Source organism: Genypterus blacodes, unplaced genomic scaffold (assembly GCF_046128005.1).
Source record: "Genypterus blacodes isolate CSIRO-AG114 ecotype Tasmania unplaced genomic scaffold, CSIRO-AGI_Gbla_v1 ptg000143l_1, whole genome shotgun sequence".
NCBI classification, from domain to species: Eukaryota; Metazoa; Chordata; class Actinopteri; order Ophidiiformes; family Ophidiidae; genus Genypterus; species Genypterus blacodes.
Window position 1 is genome coordinate 279,648 of NW_027466945.1, and position 18,007 is coordinate 297,654.

General features: G+C 43.1%; 1 protein-coding gene across 1 annotated transcript in view; it reads right to left on the minus strand.

The window, feature by feature from the left end:
* LOC143012247 (glutamate receptor ionotropic, kainate 2-like) overlaps positions 1-18,007 on the minus strand; it is a 133,328-nt gene that overhangs the window by 13,885 nt on the left and 101,436 nt on the right. Inside the window, exons 10-15 of the mRNA XM_076165290.1 lie at positions 9,192-9,335; positions 8,282-8,389; positions 6,973-7,086; positions 6,654-6,860; positions 5,365-5,588; positions 1,347-1,465 (exon numbers count right to left, since the gene is read on the minus strand). Of these exons, the coding sequence (XP_076021405.1) occupies positions 1,347-1,465; positions 5,365-5,588; positions 6,654-6,860; positions 6,973-7,086; positions 8,282-8,389; positions 9,192-9,335 (916 nt within the window). The remainder of the gene's footprint in view (positions 1-1,346; positions 1,466-5,364; positions 5,589-6,653; positions 6,861-6,972; positions 7,087-8,281; positions 8,390-9,191; positions 9,336-18,007) is intronic.

The following is an 18,007-nucleotide window of genomic DNA, read 5'->3' on the forward strand; positions in this document are numbered from 1 at the left end:
ACACCTTCAAGCGCATTCAGTTATCAAATCTGACTTTAAATTAATCTATTGGATTTTTGAAGCATGCAATGTTCTCTCGTCTCAATAAACTGACTGCTTTAGAAAGAGGAAGGAGACACGGAAAATGTCAAACAAACAATGAGACGTCAGCAGGAATCAATACAATCAAATCAAACACGTTCTGTATTTGTTCATTAGAGGATAAAGTGGAGAAAGGAACAGGCTGTTTGGGCCAGAGAGTCATGTACCCAAGGTAACCTCATATCCTGACTCCACACCCCACTGATCCCTGGGTGCTGATAGGCCAAGTGCAAGAGGAGAGGTCACTGGGTGTAGTATGCAAGTAAAGTAAAGATGCATTTCTCATTCAGGGGTTTAAAATAACAAAGAACTATACTGACTTTAATGTTATTTTCATTTTAAAACGTGTGCTTTAATGGGCACAAAACAACAAAATCCTCTCCTACTACGACATTCTGAGTTATCATTAAATCCCAAACCCAGCCCACAGGCAGAGGAAAGTGGATCTGAGCAATTACTTGTCAAGTTGGAGGGAAAAGTGTGGGGGAATACCACACACCTGTGCAGAAGGCATTTTGTTACAGTTGAATCAAAGAAGTTTCCCAATTGTCAGTTTAAGGATAATTGTGTGGCTGTAAGCATTTTGACAGTATTCACTTCCAGCACTTCAGTGGGATCATTACTCCAAGATGTGGAAGGAAAGGAGAAAGCCACGGAGAGAGTTTAACAATACTGGAGCTTCTCCTGCAATTTGTTTCTTTACGGGAAGCACAGACTGCAAAAAAATACTCTTTTGACTCTTTCTATAGGCGTTTAGTTTTGTTGATTCATTTCGTCTCGATGATTTGCCTCGGCCGTTTCGCCCCTCCGCTGGGTGTGATTTTCACAATCTCTATTGTGAAACGTTAGACGATGGCCTTGTTTTTGGTGGGTGTGTCTAACCAGGTGTGTAGGTAGGTAAATTCAGACGTGCGGTGTGTTGATGTGAGCATGTTAGAGAAGTTAAGACCGAATCATTCAGGGCAGTTCAGGACATAGAGATTTGTTGGACACATATTGCTCATTACATTCTTTCTTACAGCTCTGGTTCCATTAGAATGGCTCTATTTCTATTTTACTGTGAGCTAAGTTATTATAATTTTCTTTTTTACAATGATTAAAAAATCATGACAAGAAATGAACTCAGAGTTCTGTCTTGCTAGCATTGGACCCCCAGAGGTCTCTCTCTCTCTCTCTCTCTGTTGCCATTGGCTTGGCTAAACCAACCCAACCCTCAGAGACAGTGGGATATGGAGAGCTCCTGCTCCCCAGGCTGAGGCAACTACCTTGCTGCATGAGAGCCCCAACTCCAAACCAGAAACTATTGAGCAGCGTAAAATTGTTTTCCACTACATCCGAGTCGGGGTTGCATGGGTGCGGGTTGTACCACTCATACGGGCTGAACCTATAAAAGGAGAGAGCACAAAGACACACACGTCAGCACAGAGCACAAAAGTGCAGCGCAGTTCCCTGGAGTGGATTAAAAGGCACATAAAGCATACATTTAACGGCATCATGGGAGGGAGATTGAGAACAAAGAGGATATAAATGTGTATGATCTTGCGTGGTGGCCTCAGGGTTGGAACATCTGAAAAGACCAGAGTAAATCATTCAGCCTTTCACGCAGATCCAAGGTATTGGCATATTCAAATGCCGTCAGTTTATTGTGTGGACAGATCAATAGTCTGGAATAACACTGTCACTGGTGATAATGTCCCGGCGCACTGTGATCTTTACAGCTCATTGCCATTCATCAGCTCGCCAGCCTTATGTGTTTTTCCCACCAACTACTGGTGCAGATGCCACTACCTCCACACACACACACACACACACACAACCATGGGACTTGTATGCTTCTTTTTTCCCCCCTTCTGGGCTTCAGGCATCACCTCCCCAGCTGTGTTTCCTCTCCTCACACACCTCCTCTTCTCTCTCTCTCTCTCTCTCCCGCTGCCTGTGTTTCCAACCAACATCCTACACCTCATTTCTTTTTTATTACCTCGCCTCACCTATGAACCTCCCCCTCTCCCCATCAGTCTCCTGCAGTCCGCCTTGACTGATTGTCAGCATCTTCAGGTCAGTCGTGGACATTTCTCATTTATTATCTTAAGCGAAAGTGGCACGGCATTAGCACAGGGGGATTGGGTTAGCGTTAAGCATCAGGAACTGATTGAGTTTGTGCTGAAGTGGGTGATGGAGGGAGAATTGCTTATGCAGAGTAGAGGGGGCCCATCAGGTGAGGCTGTTTGGAAGTTTTGCCACAACGTTCTGCATGCTAATGAAGCCTGTGGGGTTGGTTTCTTATGAGTGCAAAGCTGTGTGAGGCCATTTATCAGCCACAGCCTTTAGAGACAAACATTAACACATATATAAAGTGTTTACAAGACACAGAGCAGGATTTAAATATTCCAAAGCCAAATGCAATATGATGGGTGTTTTATGGTAACGGGGTGACTGTATGATGGATGTCACACACACATATATGCATCATTTGAGGGTTTGGTTACTGCTTCTGCATTCAAATTAAGGGTCTTATTTTATAAGGATTGTAAATCTGGCAGGATTTTTTTGTCAAATTGCTCTTAAGATCCAGCTATTTTCTCTTCTGTCCCCTTGAGAATCATCGACGTAGACACGGCTGATGACACACTATAATTCTTCCTATCAACCCCATCAGGATGCCTGATTTTTCTGGAATGTCAATGAGCTCCGTCTCCTTGGAACCACGGGCAACAGAAACTGTGCAATGTGTAATGGCCTTGTGATGCTGTGTGAAATGCTGCGCGTGGGTGTGTGTGTGTGTGTGTGCGTGTGTGTTCACGTGTGTGTGACTGATGTCTGAATGCCTGTGTGTTTGTATAAATGCTTTCACATGTGCCTTTAAACCTGTGTATGTGGGTTTGTATTGTGTAGTTGTGCTTTTATGGCAGCGAGTACGCATTTAAAGCAGCTCACTCACATCCATCACAGTCAAACATTTCCTGTGATTGTGTTTATGAATGTTGCTTTTTAGACACAATAGTGAGCTGCAGCCAGAGGTTATGTTTGTGTGTGCGCGCATTGTGAGTGATTGTGTATGCATGTGGAATGGTAGGAATGGTTGTAGGTGTAAATCCATACGGCGTGCAGCTTGTGCGCGGATGGTGTTTGTCTCTCTGTGTGTCTACATGTGTATTCTGTACCCGTCGGCTCTAGTGGCTCCTCTGAATGACCTTTGCCTGCAGCCGCCCTGTACTGGTGTGGGCCGTGTTCTGCACACCGATCACCAGGAAAAAAGGGGATGTGGAACATGCAGACATAAGGTCACCTCCTCATACCGAGCATCAGGGACATTTGGAATAGCACTCAGAATGATAAAAGGATTTCTCCCCTCTCCCCCTCCTGTTCCTCATCCTGTTTGTCTGTCCCCGGTCACAATAACACAACACTCTCCCACCATTAACTGTCTGTTGGATTAAATTGTTCTTGCTGGCTTTATAGATCTGTTGCCTTTCTTCTCTCCAGCCCAGTGAAGAGACTGCATCGGGAAATCAGAGGCATCCAGCATGTAGAGTGCAAAACCACAGTGGCCTGGAAATACACGTAAACATGTTAGAGTGAAATTTAATCTTGGCAGGAAGCTTTTTGTTTCTTTCTTGTCACTGAAAGGTTTCAAAGCGGAGGCATTATCGTTTGTTTAGTTAATAACGAGAGGCGTGCGGAAATCAATTTGCAGTATTTGTGCTGAGATTTCCGATGAGATCGCTAATCAAGTCGCAAAAAAAAAAAAAATGCACGTGGGTGGGAAGTGGTTTATACAAGTTGTGAATCCCTGGTGTGATCAATGTGTTTAGCGCTTTATTGTGTGAAACTAGGACTTCATAAACACACACCCCACTCCATTTGCAGAGGATTAAAGAAAATAATACAGACTGCATTTAGGGGATTGACAAATCTATCAGTAGCCAGGAAATCAATAATACAATTACTGTATGAAAGAAACCAGCTCAGCAAACTGGAAAGAATTAAGTTTTGCTGAATGTTTTGGATTTCAGAGTAAGAACACACACTGTTTATTGCCCAGTGTGCAGAAAAAGGGCACAATGCACGCACACGGACAAACATTTCTTCATTTTGTATCAATTCTGAGACTATTTTAAGTACAAAAAGGAAAATATCAACATAACTGCATGCTAATCACTTACCCATCTACGCAACTGTGGAAACAAAGGGGGCTTTAGGTATAACGTGCATATTCTGAACTAACTTAGGCGACAGTTGCTTGCTTTTCTCTTTTGCAATCATTTAGCTGGTAACATTTGATGAAAAGTGCAGAACGAAAGCCGCCGGGCTTCACACACACATGTTGCTACAATGAATGCTGAAATATCTCCGGAATGAACAGCATGAGGAATCGGGCTGTCGTACCTTTAAACTCAATACTTGTCATTAATGAGTTTGAATGTTTTCTGTTCCTTTTTTGTCAAACCTAGTCTAGAATCTCCTGATAAAGAAGCTTAAAAGTGTGGATTAGCATTTGTAAAATCTCGTCTGGCTGAGTTCAGTAGCAGGTCCGTTTAACTGTGATGGCTTACTTATCTCAAGCTGCTTTAAATGGGACATAATACACTGATTTCCACGCTCTTACTTTCAGCTCCGGGTCTCTGTTGAAACCTTTTTGCGATGCTTTAACGTGCGTAAGGGGGGAGGGAAAAACCCCCACTGATCCACTTATACTCACTCTTGCTGCATCACCACTGTGCCCACTAGGTGAAAACTTTGCAAATGTCATCTTATCATGCACTATAGAGGTCTAGAATTGTTCTGTAGGTATCCTTGTAGTCAGCACATGCAAGCAAAAAGAAACATTTCTACCTAAAAAGTAGACAGCAAAGGGTTTTTGTTGGTTCGAATTATTTCAAACGTCATTGGTATAGGTGTCGCCCTACGGTTTTGATACTTAAACACTTACTTCCTACTATATTGCAATGACAAAAATGATAATATGTCCCATTTAAAGAACAGTCTCTGTTAGTTACTTGTTATATTGTACTGACATAAACTGAGACCAGTAATTTGAAGGTCATAGTTAAAACAGTACGGTCCTTTAAGGTTTGCCATTGAGACCACATCTACATGAAAAAAGTCGATCAGAGGCCCGAGCAGCCTCTTGCTGGATGCTTTCCTACTAATTACAGCTTTTCCTCTGCACTAATTCCCATATTCAGGCCCGTAGGGAGCAACAGCTGCGTGTTAGTGAAAGCCGGTTGAAGAAAGCGGAAGAGGGAGGTTAGGAGGGAGGGACAGGGAGGGTTGACATGTTACCTGGCTATGACAAACAGCACACAACTGACACCCAAGCAAGCCAGCAGAATATACATCCAGATATCAGGTGAGAGGGGGTTGAGGAAGGAGAAGACCCCGGGGTTGGTCCCGTTGGGCTTGCGGTACAGGATACTTATCCCCAATGTCATGAAGGGTTTGGAGAAGTCGATGACCTTCTCTCTGACGTAGGTGATGGCCAAAGGGGCTACTGCCAAGTCGGCTTTCTGCAAGGAGATAATAGGGAGAGATAGGGGGTGAGGAAGGGTTGAGAGTCCACCAATAAAAAAAAAGCAGAGGTGCCGCAACTACAACCAATTGAATTAAGATCTGATTTCTGTCAACAGCGAGTGTAGTCAATACGTACAGAAGAAAGAGTCCGGCCAGAGAGGAGAGAAAATAACTGTTGTCAATAGTTCAGCTTAGAGGAGCAGTTGGAGCTTTTCAGGTTATATTTCTCTACCTTATTGTTTGGTGGCAAAGGTGAACCACTAACGCAGCAATTTGAAGATTCAATTAATCTGTGAAGTATTAACAACACCAAAATCAGCCTAGTTCGGTGCACAGCGCTTGTTACTGATGTATTTTTGTATTAAAAAACAGTTTTGCCAGTAATACGATGTGATTTTCTGCTGATTGAGTTTATGAAGGTGTCGTTCTATTCACTACTACTTGTTATCTAACAAAATACCAATGTTTTGCCCACATGTGGCACATATCAGATCTGCATTGTGAGCATATATACAGTACGATACACAAACCGTTCAAAATGAATTGGATAATGTGGAAAGACATTAGATACATATCTTACAATTACCAATGTGACTATCAGATAAACACACAGATCAGACTATCCTTGTACATCCTTGAAGTTTCAGATCTTAATTGATTAGATTAATTGTGAGCGTGGCTGGGTCGGTGTGTGTGTGTCCGGCTGGCCGCCCGCCCGCGCCGCCTGCTGCTTACTGTGTAATCATATAGCAGATATGGAATGGTTGTTAACACCCACTCAGTCCTGAGGAGAAGAGGCCTCAGTGAAGATGAGAACAGCGTGTGGGTGCATCACCGACCCGCCAGTGTTGAGAAGCCAGTACATGTCACAGCCCTGATAGCACTGCACAGACCTACTTCACTGTTGTACGAATTAAAACTGACAAAACTCCTCTGCTCTAATCTAAATAATTTACATTTACATCAAGGATCACATTTCAATTACAAAATGGAAGAAAATTCTGACTGAACAAAGCCATAAAGAAACAATATTGGTCACAATATCTGACCCGGCGACTCACGTGATCCATGAGCTCCCGCACCATTCCGTTCCATTGGCCTGTGCCGTCATCCAGCGCTCCGTATTTGCCGTCTTCCACCAGGCGCACCTCGTAGCGGAAGCCCAGGATGCCAGAGAGCTCCCTCAGCAGGTCGATGCAGTAGCCCTCGAAACGGTCGTTCCCGTACAGAGGCTTGTCCGACTTCTTAAACATCACATATGGCTCCTCCTGCGTAGGGAGAGAGTGTGTGTAGGTTTGAGCCTGAATTCTATAAATACTCAACATGATTATATTGCATTTTGTACAGTATTTGTGTGTGTTGTATGTGCTTCACGTTCACCAGTATGGTGGACACGCGCAGGGACTTGTTAGCCAGTGAGTCAGTGATGTTGGACGTCTTGCTTTTGTGAGTCTCTGACATATTCAGTCCGCTGGGAGGGTCCCATGTTCCGATCTGTTGAGAAAAGTCAAGATTGGATCTCCTTATCTTGGTTGTTGAGACAGAATGCCTTGAAGCATCTCGACACACACATAGGATAACACACAGACGTACACACACCCTTCACAAGGTCACACAGTAGAGGTCTTAGTGGTGCTACTCAGTTCCTAGCAGCTCAGATCCTAACTATTCTTCACAACTGAGACCTGACCTGAGCCCAAATGACTCATTCTAATTGAATCACTTACTGAATAAGTGTTGCAATGATTTTTGCTCATTCACAAGGCTTCCGTTGCATTAATGATCGCACTGGGCTCCCACGACGACACGTTGTTGTAAAGAGTGTACCAGGTACAAGGCAATGAAAATAATAAATAACTGCATTAATGAGCTGCTGCATAAGTAAGACGCACAGTTTATATTTTATATGCTTCCCCTGGTGTCAAAGCAAAAACCAACATGTCATAATCAGCAAGGAAAAATGGAATGTTTTTGCTTTGGGAGAGGCGGCCTGTGTCTCTGCCTGTGTGTGTGTGTGTGTGTGTGTGAGAGATCCTTCTGTTTGAGGAAGAGGTGCAGCTCTACTGGAGCGAGCGCAAGATCAGATCAAAAGTTTTCCTATAAATAAATTGATTAATTAACTGAAGGAGCTGAAATGTCAGTTTTATTAATTATTAATTAGGTTAGAGTGACACAATTTGGCCTTAGTATCAAGTTAAATCTGATATCAGCCGAGAAATTGTTCCGTTCAGGTAGGATGGTAGTCCAGGAAAAAACGGGAAGTATTCTTTTCCAAAATGAGATGAAAGAAAAATCTGCTTTTTAATTGGTAGAGTGCAGCTCCTAGTGTTTGTGTTCCCTCTCTTTCAAGGTGCTCTATTTTGGTCGACAACATTTTGGAATCGGATGCGCAGTGCCAATCTAGTATGATCGCTATGGAACTGTATTACGAAAACAACACTATCTATGTTTAAACTTCAACTGATTGTATTCCCCTCTACACCTCTTTGTGTGTGCTGCTGTAACACTCTGGTGATCAATTCAGTCTTATTTTATCTTATCTTAATTATCTTCTGGTCTAGTTTGGGTTGGTTCTCTTTTTTTCCCCTGTCAAAATGTATTTCTGCTTGTCTGGTTGATGCAGATTCCCCACAGGTCTGTTCAGGACCCATAAAGGCCTCTGGCACACAGCATCAGTGGACTGACGCACCTTTTCCAGTCCTTCCTCCTTCAGACTGATGACGTCCAGGTCAAAATCTGTCCTCAGTCCATTGGTTTTATTGAAAAGAACACGTCCGGTCAAACCATCCCAGTGGGCCTATAGAGAAAATAGTGAAATCCACAGCACTTTGTTGTAATAATACTCCAAAATACATCAGATTCTCAGCTCTCAGCATGCCATTCCATTAACCTTAAAGTATCCTCTTCCTCCACCGTATCAATCCACCTACAAGTCACAAAACTTTTTCCTTTACCAATTATGAATTGCATTTGGCTCCTACCTTACTGTCTATTGCAACAACAGAATATGAAACTAGAAAGCACAGAAGGAGAGAAGCCTTTCTGACAGGTAAGAGTTCATTATGCATGTGGTTCATTTTGCTTGAAGTTTTACTTCAAAGCCATTGAAGGAACAGACGGGCATGGCGAGAGATAGGAGACGGGAGGAGGGGGAGAAATCACCAGGTACTACAATGGCTCATTCTGCAAATTACCTGCAATGATACCATCCACAGAATAAAGAGGCTATGTAGAACAAAGCAAATGGCTGACCCTGACTGGAGTTTAGGAGGCACACTGGAGCTTTGATATAAACACAGCTAGAGATATGCGCAGAAAGGAGGTAGGAGATGTGAAAGGGATGAAACATCAAAAAAGCATGTAGCCACTGCGGATACGGCAACGCTTCTATAGATAACAGCCCTTAAAGCAGTGTGAAAAAGGACAAAATGGAGAGTTAGAGTAGAGTGAAAGAGTAGAGTTAAAGTAAAAGAAATGCAGGAAAAAAAGCTGGCAAATATGAGCGATTGCATACATCTATATGCTACAAAACGATGGTGTTCCGTATAGATTCCTGTAGGTTAGGATGGGGCTGCATTCATCATAGCTGTAGTTTGTACCTCTTTGATGAGGCCGATGAAACGCCCGCCGAAGCGCCACGGCTTGTGCCGATTACACTGCAGAGAGCTGACAGTGATCTGCTGCGACTGCTGCACCGCCACCGCCACCACGTGCACAGCATCGTACATCAGCGCCGCGTCCGTCTGCATGAAGGAGCAGAGAGGGGGGAGGAAAAGGTCGGGGTGAAGACATTATGATTAGAATTTTTACAACACCTGTCAGTCCATACATCTGTCCATCTGTCATCCATCCATTTGTTCATCCATGTAGGAACAACCTGTGAGGTTCCGGGGGTGCTTGGCTTACTTTTCTGTCTGGGCAAGAGTCAGGCTGGAAACATAAATTAGGTATAATTCCAGCCCGTAAATGCCCGGGCCTAAATGGCACGGCGGCTCAGGCTGTCAGTAAAAATACCACTGCACTGTCTGAGGCAATGAGCAGGCTCCACCACTCAGCCAGGTAAGAGTCTCAGCAGATGACTGTACTGTCATTGTAAAGAGTAATGTGTCCTGATGGGTGTGACTTTGCCCCAGAGAGAAAGAGGAGGAAGAGGAAAGCACAATAGGCACCGGCACAGATGAGAAAATAGCAACTCCGGCTGGTAAGGTCACAGCGGGAACAGTGAGGCTGGAAGATTGGGGTTTTTAGAAACAGTCTCGGTTTTCAGGAGAATTTAGTAGGCAGCACAATGGAAGCATCTTACTGATCAAAGCATTTGATGTATTTTGGTCCCTGCGAATAAAACACAAGTGACAACTGCGGTCTATAAACACACAAACAAGGCAATTGTTTGGTCAGAAATGTATTGTAGTGTATTTTCTACATGGAACAATGGAAGGCTTGTAATACACACTAAGTCATAGTCATCGCTTGGTACTTCTTCAAATCACACCAGTCAGGAGAATGTGTGTCTCTTGAACAACAACAATCTTATCTTCAAGTCACAAACATATTTTTGTAATGGAGTCACTGCCACACACTTTTCCCTCTCATATCGGTGTCGCTTTCATGACAATGGCTACTTCACACTGCGGGGATCTCTTGAGGAGTCAATGATTTCTGGTCAACCACCATACTGGACAATGACAACAATCGAGCAGTCGCAAGAGAAGACAGGAGTTCAACCTAGCAAAGCATTCCTACATAATATCACGTGGTTTTCCTTTCAACAAAATGCAGCTCTGTGCTTTCAACAAAAGACAATTGCAGAAGTGCAGTCACCCAGAATTGAGTTCCCAAGCAGGTACAGAGGGAGCGATGTTTGCTTCACTAGCTCTGCAGACAACTTTTTGTTTTGCCGAGACCAAAGGCAGAACCGGACTAAAGAAACGTTTGAAGTTGCAGGTTCAAACAACAAAACAGCCAATGTTTGAAAATAATGTGAAACACAAACAGGGAAACCTTTCGAAGGACAATGTGAATCCAGTGACGTTTTATTTACTGTTCCCAAACTGCAGTTTCTTAATTCTTATGGTTTAGAAACGGCACTAAAAAAAAGCTCACGATAACCATCCGTATAATCCCGGCAGTAAACTGAAGTTGCAATTTTTCATGCTGACTGGCTGAGATTTATCTTCCCTGCTCTGGCTGGAACACAAGAATGCTTTCTGTGCCGTCTCTCCCCTCACTTTGAGAAACTCTACTATTTACTCGGGTCAACGTACTAAAGTTCAAACTCAGATCCTCTTTCCATGGTTCCAGAGGCTGAAATACGCCGCCCTGATCCTATTTGACAGCACCCGGATGACCAATTTGTGAAGGGGTATGAAAAATGAAGATGAGATCACAAAGCATCTGCAGCTATAGGGTCTTTGAACGCGCTGCCTGTCAGAGAGAATGAGCCGGGCTTCAGTACGAAGCGCACAGCGGGAAACTGCCGAGCCGCTGCTCCGCTCCTATCGGTTGCCTTTGTTGTCTCCATAGACACAACAGAGCATCCGTGTTTTGCCTGGGAGGAGGAATCAGGGTGGGAAGCAGGAACGCATTAAGAGGTGCTGCTGCAAGCCAAGAGAAACACTCTTAAGCCGTTTGTTTATTCATCAGGACGGATCAATTAAGCGGAGGATCTTTATTTTTGGTCGGCAAAAGGCAAATTTTAAAAAAGGTGGAGGAGGCAGAGGTGGCAGTGTTTTTAGCAGGTTTGCCAGCTCTCTCATGCTTATGGAGTCGGTGTCTGCTGGTGTCAAAGGCAGCAGCAGATCAGAGGATGGAGGACCCATCTGTGCAGGCTTTCATCCCCTCTGCTCGCCTGGGAAAGGGAACAGCTAGTGTCATATCGGCTCTTGTGCAGGCAGTGTGTGTGTGTGCGTGTGTGTGTACGTGTGTGTGTTCATGCTAAATGCTTATTAGAAGAGGGTCTCATTCCACCAATGTATTTATGAATAGTGATGAGGAGCTCTATAAAAAAAACAGTTTCTCCACCAGAGGGGAGGTTGATCACCGCTCTGGGTATTTCACTGCACACACACACTGTACTGATCGAGTTGGGTTGAATCTATGCGCATTGACGCCCTCCCCAGGATTTTAATGGAGCGCTCCAGTCTCACAACGTCCCTGTCAAGATTACATTCGGCATTTTGTTGTGGGTTTTTATCTTGAATGCGGCAAGATTAGTCATGTAATTTAGATATAAGATATAATCCATTCCATCACCTTGGCCCGTCAGTTTAACCTCTCACCTCTCCTCCCACAATCTGGCAAATCCATCCGATCCAATCAATACAACATCCCCACACACACACACACATCCACTAAATGAATAAATGTCTGGAGACAGGTTTGAGGTAAACGTGGGGACACTTGCAAAAAGGGATGATGTTGCTAATGTTCTGGTTTAGTTCATTATTATTTGACCTTTTATACCTGAAAATAGTAATATACAGGTCAAGTATACGTATATTAGCATAAACGTGCGCTGCAATTTAAGGCGGATACTCAAAAACCTGTTTGTAGCCCAGATATCCTGCTTTTCCTCGGGCATCTGAAGGTTTCCCGGGCAAAATGTGATCTATACCGGGAATATCTATACCGGGAATATCTCCCCTGGGAGGCGTTTAATGCAACAGAGCGTTGGTTCCTCATCCAATATCACAAAAGTCATGACCTTTGATTGGTCAGGACTTTGAACGTACCAAAGAATCATGTTCATCCAAGAGAAGCACTCTGAACCCAATCCTCAAACAGAGTGTGTTGTGTGGTTGTTTTGGTGCTTAGTGCCCAAATCAACAGAACCAATGGAGAGGAAACTGTATCTTTGAATCTAAATCAATTGTGTGTTTTCTCTGTACAGTAAAATCCCCATCAACAGACCTAAAAACTATGCATTATGGGTATTTATTCCAGCTGGAGCTCAGAGGTACTAAAATGACATAACAGCGTCACAGAGTTGATAATAGAGTATTTAAATGCTTCATTTGCTGGAGCATGCATAATGTTTTATGCAGGCGTCATTAAAATAACAATCTGCAACAGATATCCCATTATTTGAGTGTAAGTTTCAGAGAATGAGATGCTTGAAACAGGTGTGCATACTGCTTATGTGTACAGGCGGAGAGGAAGAGGAAAATGATTGATATCCTTCTATTAGTGTCTCCTCTGACTCGACAGCCATTCCTGGAAATAGTTCCCTTCTTTTGATTGCTATGATACATCAAATATCGCCCAGGTCAAATGATTTATATGGCACTGATCTTGTCCTCCTTGTTTTGGAGCAGAAGGATTCCTAAAATCCCTCTGTGATTGAAACAAAAAGTGGCTGGCATGGAGTGAGAGAAGGGAGAGGAGATCAAGGCAGAGAAGGAAAAAAATGCGAAAATGATGGCTCACAGCTCTGGCAGATTGCATTCAATTTAAAAACAATCCAAGAGTGATCCTGATATTTATTTCAGAGCCAAGCATGGGTCCTGTGAGGCGTTTTAAGTGCTTTAAATGAAACCAATCTCAAACCTCTGGGACTCACATACAGACATAGGAGAGGCTTTCAAAGAAGATGCCCTCAACCTGTCTTCCCTATCAGGTCTGCCTCAAACCTCTCCTCTCCTCACTCCTCCTGTCTGTCTCTCCCACACACTTAACAGTCTCATACATACTAATATGACATCAACAGAATCCAAATATTTGCCAACATATTCAATTCTACAAGAAGATATGTTAGGAGGATAAAGAATTGGAATTTTGCGTCATAACCTGAGGTTGATGCATCCGGCTCATGTCGGACAAAGCTGGCCAATCAGAACAACGTCTTACTTTTTAAATGGGGCTCTGTTTTCATTAAGTGTGCACAGCAGTGCTCCAGCAAAGGAGAACTGAAGTGTAACAATGTTGTTATTTGCCTGAAAAAGCGATGAAAATGCGTGTGCCGCAAACACAGATAGACACATACACACACACACACACACAATGCCAAACCTCATCTTGCAAACTAACCTCGATTCCTAGATGTATGCCTCATTTGTTGTAGTTGCATGCAGTTTCCTCATTTAGAACAGGTGAACTGCAAATACTGCGCTAGTTGATTTATTTTGTATGTATGTATGTGTACGTCTTTGTGTATGTGTGTGAGAGTGAGTGAATGTGTGTGTGTGTGTGTGTGTGTGTATTTATACAAATGTATTCACTTCCACTGCATCAGTATTCACACCGGCACTCCACCTGCGCATAATTCCATAATTCTCTGATAATGTAGCGCCATGAAAAACGACACAGCACCTTTCTCTCTTCTGACCTCTTCTCAGTCAGGCTTCCCCTTCTCAGCATTCCTCTACACCCCTATCGTGTACACACACACACACACACACACACACACACACACACACACACACACACACACACACACACACACACACACACACACACACACACACACCACCGAGGCAGGACATTGTAGAATATTCCAGTGGGCTGTGTACAGTTGTGCTCCGCTGTTAATACATATTATATACATCTGATTAAGTCTAATGAGATTAGAACTGACCTGTTATTCACTGCGCAACTCTAGGCGGGAGCTGCAAGGCATAGTGTCGACACACACGCACACGGACTCACACACATACACACACGCATTGCCATCAGCACCACAATCACAGTGTCAGCGGGAGAGAGAGAAGCTCATTGTTTTCTTGGAGCTGGAGCCTCTCTGCCCTCAGATCATAGACAGACCCATGGGGTTTGATGAGCTGGTAGGAGAACGGGGTAATTATTCATTTCGTTCCAAACTTTCTATGCATTTGTATTAGTTCATTTGGGTTACAAATGCTGCTGTCAGATGAATTACATTGCACTTGTAATGTCGTCTTTCCAGAATAAAGCGATTGCTGTACAAACACACCATGATTTGGCAGTCAAACTTATTAAGAGATGGGGAAAAAAATAACCCATCCCGTCTGAACGAGATGCTGTGGATTTTTCTGCCAAGATGGAATTCTCATGCGGAGTGCGGACACTGCTGGGATATGTCCACACACGGCGAGTGATGAAATTAGACTTTTCAGAAAAACACTGTCTTCATCACCTCCAGTCATACCAGGCTAACTAAATTATGGAATATAGAAGAAGCAGCTCTCTCTTATGTTCTGAAGCCTCAGAATCGCATCAAGACGATGATGTTTCGCTACTTTTAGATGTATCGATTGACTTATAGTGGCGAGAAAACCTACAAATTCAAAATTTTGGATTTCAGATCATTACTAGTCATCTTGAATCTGATCTCCAAAGGTACAATCACAAAATATATTATTATAACATTGAGTAATCAACAAACCAGGCTGGTAAAGTATGTGAACTAAAAAACGGAATCTTCTTTCACAGCAATAACTTCAATGCAACGTTTTCCTGGGAAGAGGAATTTCAGTCCACTCCTCTTTAATAAACTCAAGCTCATCTGTTATTTTTGGAATTTTGTACATGAATCGGCCTCTTCTGGGATCTGCTGCAACATCTCTATCCGCTTAGACTCTGGACTCTCACTCCACCATTACAAAACAATCCCCTCTTCATCCCTGTTCTTCATTGAAACTGTGTCGTTTGGATCAATGTCTAGTCAATTCATCTAATTTCTAAGAATTGATGCAGAAATCCCAAAGAACTCATTCCATTCTACATTGTCCTGTTGATTCCTCCTATCTTTGCCTCCATTATTCCATTCCCATTCCATTTGTCACTCTGCCATTCATGTATTTTGCCTATTCCACCCTCAGTAATGAGCGTCTGATGCAACCTTGCGTTTCTGGTATCGTAGTTTCGAGGTTTTCACGACATCAGCACTTCTGCAACTCAGTCAATGCATTCAGAAACTGCGTAAACTTTCTATTTTAGCAGAATAAAAAAAAAAGATAGATAGATAAGTGTTGGAAAAATGCTGAAAAAAGTGACATGTGTGATTTATGGGGCACGTCATGGTTGTTTCAGCCATCCAGGCAGATAAAGGAGAGCCGGCTATGTCACATCATTTTGGAGGGAAAAGAGCCCCGGGGTGACAGCGCTCCCTCCATCTTTCCCAACGTTTTTCTTCTTTGTCTTCTTTGCTCGGCTTTCTCCCGCTCTCTCTCTCTCTCCCTCTCTCTTATACGTTCAGCCTCAGTCACTCCTCCTTTCACTTATATCCCTTTATCCTCTTTGTCTTTCTTCTAGTGCCTCCTTTTCTCCTTCTGCAGTATTTCACTGAGCTGTGGCTGAGCGCCGCTCTGACCGTGGGTAAATGGCGGCTTTGGCACCGCCGTGGCTGTCATTTTTCTGTTTTTCCTCTTTGTGCGTTGGAGGTTTAATCCCTTTCTCACATTGCATTTCCACACGCTGAAGCAAAAAGAGAAGCCTGCTGTTGTTGTTGTGTGTTTTTATTCTCCCCGGTGTTTTTGTCATAGGGAACCCTGTTTTCCCTCCGACGAGAACCCCTGTGTATTCAAACTCTCGATCGTGTTTGATTTATGTGAAAGCGCATCTATAGTTTTCTTGTAGATTTACATTTTAAAGGGGATAAAGCACTGCTGAAGAGTGTTAGGAGAGAGATAAGCTTGTGGGAGTGGAACAGGGAGAGATAAAGGAATGCATCTTGATATTTCTGTACACTGAAAGATGCACAGATGTTAACAACAAACACTCTGTATCTTACTCGGGAATTTCATATATGTCAAATTGTCATCTTTCTTTTAATTATCAACATTTTTCGGTTTCTGAGTCAAACACCTGCAATATGATATAGCAGAGGCTCTCACACTGGATCACTTTAAGAGACCTTTAGAAATTCTTGCAGGGAATCAAAACAAGAAGACTTGAGACTTGGTATACGCATAATTATAATTCTCTTTCAATTAAATTGTTTTGCCATTGAAAATAGCTTCACTCCTTACATCTCCATTCCAGATGGGTGTCAGTCAGCACTCGAAGGTTTGTCTGTGTTTGTTCTTAACAGTTGGTACTTGTTGTTGTGGTGGAGAGATGTTTTGTTTAGTTCAGAGCCGGTGCTTGGTTGAAAAAAGTTTGCAAATCGCTGCTGTATAATTCTGGGAACATGCTGTGCTTCACCTCCAGCTTGGTGTAGCTCTGCTTTAGTCCTAATGTGCTGTACTGAGCCTTTATCGCACACATTCTGCTGGGGCTTAGAATGAACTGGGTTTGACTTAGAACATGGTGACACTTCCTCTAACAAGAGTGAGAGACATTTTTTTTTTAAGAAGTCACCCCCAGTCAACAACACAGAGAGAAGACATTGGAACCTAAACACGACTGAAGTCATTTGTCAGCCATTTGTGTAATTTTTTCTACTATGTATGGAAAAATGTTCTCAACTCAAGGGAATCTGGTTTTTCAACTTCCTCAATCCATTGTTTTAATTATTTTTGATTACTTTATGGGAGAATTTGTATTCATTTCTCCGTTCCCCGGTTTGTAAACTGGTACTGTCTTTGATGTATAATTAGTTTATTGTATTGTTACATAAAAGAAACCTCTTAGATGCATTTGTGTTAAGATGTCGGTAGTTTTTTTTTTTTTTTTTACAGTGGAGGTAAATTCAAGCCAAAATCTATGAAAAGGAACTTCAAACAGCTAATTAGGACTGCGGTGGTAAAGTATTGACAGCAGTACAGGTTGGAGCAAAACACCAAACACCCGATCGATTTAAACATCCCACAGCTTGTTATAGTGGTTGATTGAACATGCAAACATAAGAAACATGCTTCTACCAAACAGCTAATGAATCCAAGAGGAGGTCGTCTAAACCTCAGAGCAGTGGCGTCCCACCAGAGCCTTCAGGCAACAGCATGTTGTTGGCAGCACTGTCCACTTATGATTCCACTGTAATTAGCATCACGCTGCCAGGCCTCCATCTGATTAAGTGCTCATTTAACATGATGGCCTTTCCTCATATTTAATCAGCCTCCAGCCAGTATTAACTGAAGATGCGAGTAGGTGCTCACTTCACACTTTGTGTCATCGCACTTTCTCAAACTTCCACTTCCCTCACCTTTTGTAAAACAGAGCGGTCCTTCAGTAGTTGATGATTAAAGTGTGAGTCACTTTAGCGTCAGCCACAACTCTGAGCTGGCCCCCGTGAGCACATGAGGATGAGGAGGCTTTTTTTTTGGAACGCTAAATAGTCTTTACCATTCCCCAACCATCTGGTGGTCTCTGCGGCCAAAGAGAGGGAGCAGGATGGGAGTTCACGCTTGATATTGTAACAGCACAAGCGGCGATAATTGCGTCTGGGTTGTGGAACACAGTGGGGATTTTGTGTGTTAATATGAGCTCCTTGTTTCCCGTGTGTGTATACAAGTGCACACGCTTTCATGTTAGCTGGTGCGTGCGTTGCTATGTGACTGCG